Raw genomic sequence first — 5,275 nt, 5'->3', positions numbered from 1 at the left:
GGTTGTGGAAACCCTGCCATTGCCCATGGCAGTCTGCAAGTGCAGTCCTGGAATGAGCTGATCTAGTGACACTAAGATCCACTCCTTTGTTGCCTCTACTTGCCAAAAGGCCTAATCCCCTGTACCAGAAGGGCTTTCTTCCTCCTGGCTGAGCAAAGCTTATTCCTCTGTGGAACTGGGAACTTCCTAGTGCCAGTTGATCACAGCAAGCAGCAGCAGGAGTGAAGCTGGTCATTTCTCGTGCAAGACAGTCAAGATTTCAAGCCCATTTTTTCCATCATCTGTTCATACACCGTCCATGCCATTGCTGCCATGAGAGTACGCCTGAGGGCACGGGGCACACCGCCTCGGAAAAAGCCTGCCAACCCAAAGTCCTGCAACGGGAGAGAAACACACAGCAATCCATCACAGCCTGCCTTTAGTGTTTTCATTTCTCACCATGTATTACATAGAACAGCACAGGAGAGATTTCAGCTCAGACCTAGAATGGTGTCTGAAAGACTCAGGTTTAAATAGCATTAAATGCTGAGGAAGAACCTGTAGCATTGTACAATTGCAGGGCCTACCCAAGAAAGCAGGAAGAGCAGTGAGTGGAGAAGGGAATGCCAGGATGGGGACAACAGATGGGGAAAGCCGCACTCAAACACAACAAAGAGAAGCTGAGGGTGTAGTAGTTTCAAGACACTAGGAAAATTATTTGCCTTTGGTTTAGAGCTTCGTATTTTCAAAAGTCACTTAACTGTTCTGTTAAAAACTGACATCTGTGAGTACTGACGTGAAAAAACATTCTAAGGAGAAAAAAAAAAAAATGTATCATGCACAAAAAACTCCAGGCACAAATAAACAGATTTCAGTTAAGGAGTAGAGTTCAATATGGAAACAAAGGAAATCTGCCAAAACGTGCCCTTCTGAGGGCAGGAAGGGAAAGATGGGCTTTGACTACATCTCCATCCCATTCCTGAATATCGATCTGGGCATTTATTTCTCTTTTAGTATCCAAAGGGCAAAAAATTGTTTTGTAGCTGGTTTGTATGTGAAACCAGCACTTCACACTAAAGAAACCCTTTGCCCCAGTGTGGTAATTAGAGACATGCCTACATGGAGAAACCAAGCACAGCTGCTCCAAGCCTACATGCTAAGCTAAGCTGAAGTGAAATAAAATGGAATAAGCTAAGTGCTTTCCATCACTACCAGTGTAAGAATCAATATGTAATGGACAGGACTGAAGTGAAATCATTCACCAGCCTGAAAACATGAAGCAGGTCTGTGTGGAGAGATGCTTACTGGAATATGCCCACCTTTGTGCTCCAGTACTCTGAGCCTGCTCTCTAATTTCAATTTTTTGTGAGAACAGATAGAGGACCGAGGAATGGCAAAAATAACCAGGTAACAAGTTCACTGCCTTTTAATACATTCAAGAGGAGCACATCATGACAACGGCCTCTCTAATTACAAGGAAAAGCAAGGAATGGACTGAAGCTTATGACTGCTTTCAGACCCTCAACCAGAGTACCTTCCACTTATGACTGAAGCACATAAACAAGAGATTCAGCCTCAGTCTCCCACAGCACAACCCACTTCCAGATTCTGAAAATGTTGACAGTGATTAGCCTGACTGCAAGAGCATATCAGCCACATTTGTTCACCTCCTTTAAAAGGCAACAGCTTTCTTAGCATAGCTGTGCTTCAAGCAAGGAGATCACAAGTGAGGCTGTGAATGGCACATGAGAAGGGCTTCACCTCACCTTGTAGATGAAGGCAATGGCCTGGCTTGTCCTGCGGTACGTCTGGGGGGACAGCTGCATGTGTGTTTTGATGACATCAGCAGGCTGCGTTGCCAGCGAGGCCAAGATTCCCGCAAAGATCCCACAGCCAAAATTCAGCAAGGGCATGAGCACTGGATCCAGCTCGTCTGCAACAGAGCAAAGGGAATGCACTCAGACACAAAACAGGCCAGGAACACTCATAGTGCGTGACAAAGGGAAAAGCTACTGAATGATTAAATCAATGTCAGAGTCTAAGAGAAGTTAAAATCCATGCAGGATAGAGAAGCCTTTCAAGGGGAAAAGTGGCTACTAGTGTAAAGTTAGCACTATTAAAAAGCCTCACTTGCTGGGGAGCTGAATTTGAATTACTCAGAAAAGGAAAGATTGTGCAAGTGTTGCCCCAGCCAGTTCTAACATCAGAGAGCCCTGGTTTAGTGGAAACTGATCAGTATACAAGATAAGCAGCAGCAGAAAGCACGCAAGACATCCTCTCTTTCAACTGTTCACCAACCCACCTCTTATGCACCAGTCTTCATAAAGAAAATCAATCAGTTTAGGGCAAATTTCCATTTCTGAGTTACAGGTCTAGAGTTCTCAAAAAAAAAAAAAAAAAAAAGTGAATGTCCCACCTAAAAGCCCTACAAGAGACTCATTTTAACTACTGAGGTGGAGGGCAACAAGCAGAGCATGCAAGCAGGCAACTGCAGGGCAAGATGCGAGAAGATAAACATTTTCCATTGCAGCCTCCAATGTTCAGCCTTACCCTGAGGTGTGAGGTTTTTGGTCTGTGTGTAGAACATCAGGTAGATGCCAGAGAAGGGAGCATCCCGCAGCAGCGTTGCAGTGAGCCCACTGAACATGCCACGAGCCCCTTCTGTCTGATAGATATTCTTCAGAGCTCCATATACACTCCCATAGCCAAATTTTCCACTCTGCAAGGGTAGACAGTGGTCCGTCACTCGCACAGGCCAAGGAGCTCTACTCACAGCCTGAGGCCATAGCAGCCAAAAAACCCCTGTAGTATGCACCCAATGCGATGCCCAAGATAGCAGCACAGAGGACAGCCCAAGGCAAAAAGTGGGTTTCACCTACCTTTAAAACAACCCTTCAGGAAGGTAAAATATGAGAAATGCTACACTAACATTCTATACAATTGGAACTTAAAAATCTCAGAGTGAATTCTGTTTCACCTTAACAACTCTTGCCTGAGTATCAGAGCATGGCATTTCCTGCACAATGGGTGAGCGCAGATGGAATCAGGACTACATCCCTGGCTGTAGCCAAGAGGCAACAACTTGCTCCAGACAGAGGAATTTCTGTTTCATCACAAGGCAGGTCTGTGACAAAGTCATACTCGCCTCATACCGGGTCTTCACTACAGTCACTGGCAACATGCAAATCCCAGAAACTGCACGTGCAGTGACACCCAGAAGGACAGACTCCAGGGCTGTGGGTGACCGGTCCACTAGAAACTTTTGCTTCATCATATACAAAGTGCTGAAGTAAATCCCAACCCCAGGAATACATCTTGCAAAGGACTTCAGAGGAAACAGAAGCAGACAAAGAAAGAAAAAACATAGGTAAGACAAAATGTACTGCAGAACATTTTAAAGACTGTTAAACTTGGCAGGAAGCTTTGTAGAAAACAAAAAAATCACTGAAGCGAACATGCTGAGGAGAGAAGACAAAGTACAAATCATTTATCCATGGCAGGGGGTTGGAACTGGATATCTTAAGGTCCTTTCCAACCCAAACCAACCTGTGACTCTATGATGTATGGCACTGAAAGCCAACTGATTCAGTTTTCTAGGAACAAGATATTCCAAAACAAAAAATTAAGCTGGTGCAGTTGCCACCCCACCTTTGCAGAAGTATCCAAGTGTTCAGCTGCTGAGGACTCCAAAACCACCACAGTGACCACCATGACCAAATCAGTGGAATTCACAACATTAACTCCTTAAAATAGGATTTAATCCAACGCACATGGTTTCACTCATAATTGTACAAGAGCTGGCTATTTAAATCCAGGCAGCCATAGTTAGTAATAAACAACTAGAACAGGACAAGGGGTGATGGATTAAAATCTAAACAGGGGAAGTTCAGCTTGGATCTAAGGCAGAAGTTGTTCCCTGTGAGGGTGCTGAGGTGCTGGCACAGGGTGCCCAGAGAAATGGTGAATGCTCCATCCCTGGCAGTGTTCAAGGCCAGGTTGAACAGAGCCTTGGGCAACATGATCTAGTGTGAGGTGTTCCTGCCCATGGCAGGGGTTGAAACTGGACGATCTTAAGGTCCTTTCCAACCCAAACCAGCCTGCGATTCTATGAAACGATAGGTTTATTTACCTACTTATTTTTAGAACTCAGAGTTAAAACAGCCACTTACTGGAGAGACTCCTTTCCAGAGCCCCAGAAGACTCTCAGTACGAACAACCCTGAAGAGCAGTGTTACCATCCCAGCACGGCTGGACCTGAAAGGAAGATAAGACAAGAAATGCAGAGGTGACCTGCTTCTGCACTCTGCCAGATGTACTCCACAGCCATTCCCTTTCACTCATACCTCTGTGCATTACCCCAGCACCTCTGAGGTGCTCTTTCTCAACTCAGCCTGCTTTTCTTTGTACTCTTTCCAGGGCTTCTCCATCCCCTTCTGCTCTCCCACCATTTGTAATACATGTCTCTCTCATTAGCACTTTTAGCTGCACACTCCCTTTGTTAGCAGCAGCAGGTGTAGTCACAGTTGACTACATCAAACAAATGGGAGAAGCTGCACACCTGGAAATGTTATGTGACAACAGTACAGGATTTTTCAGGCAGAGGACACCCTGTGAAATGGACAGCAGCCACTCCAGCAAACACCAGTCTCTCCAGTGAGAACAGACCATGAGAAATGCTGAGGTTAAATGTTATTAAAGTAGCGTTCACAAAAGCACCCATTTTGTCTCTTCTGGAGCAAATTATCAATCCTTCATGTTATAAAAACACAGCTAGTATTTCAGAAAGACTCTCAGCATCCAAGTTACAGCCCTATGAACTCCAAGCCCCAGCCAACAAATAAGGCAGAAGCCTATGGTGGAGCACAACACAGAACCCATGCACACATATCCCCACCTTCTTACCCATTCACAGCAGGCTGCAGAGTTTGCAAGCGAGTTTTCAGCAGGTCAAGGGGTTGGAAGAGGAGTGTGGAGCAAGTCCCACTGATGGAGCCACACACAAAGGCCTTTAGAACTGGATGCATCTGGAAGGGAAGAAAAGGACCATTTAGTTAAGAAAGGCACAAGAGGAACTAGAGCAGCTGGTATGATGCATGTTAAAGGAAAGGAAGATGAGCCAAACCCAGATGCTAAGGACTGATGCTCATGGCACAGGAAACTTCTTCAGAGCCTAAGTTTTATTTGTGGTGTTTGGTCCCTCTGCTTTTCCTGGGAGATTGTTCCATAATATTCTTGCAATTTGGTGGTTGGAAAAAGTTTTCTGAATGTCATAGAATCAACCAGGTTGGAAAAGACC

At 45.2% G+C, this 5,275-nt stretch overlaps 1 protein-coding gene across 1 annotated transcript; it reads right to left on the bottom strand.

The window, feature by feature from the left end:
* Positions 1-251: 251 nt before the first annotated feature.
* On the bottom strand, positions 252-5,003 carry SLC25A38 (solute carrier family 25, member 38). Its single transcript, XM_010020025.1, has 6 exons — positions 4,882-5,003; positions 4,149-4,233; positions 3,125-3,304; positions 2,530-2,698; positions 1,746-1,912; positions 252-374 (listed from the first exon to the last, which is right to left on the bottom strand). Exons 1-6 carry the CDS (start codon positions 5,001-5,003, stop codon positions 252-254), a joined length of 846 nt encoding a protein of 281 aa, XP_010018327.1.
* Positions 5,004-5,275: the final 272 nt, after the last annotated feature.

Source organism: Nestor notabilis, unplaced genomic scaffold (assembly GCF_000696875.1).
Source record: "Nestor notabilis isolate BGI_N333 unplaced genomic scaffold, ASM69687v1 scaffold14828, whole genome shotgun sequence".
NCBI classification, from domain to species: domain Eukaryota; kingdom Metazoa; phylum Chordata; class Aves; order Psittaciformes; family Psittacidae; genus Nestor; species Nestor notabilis.
Note: the sequence above shows the minus strand (reverse complement) of the source record. Positions and strands in the feature narration are given on the sequence as shown.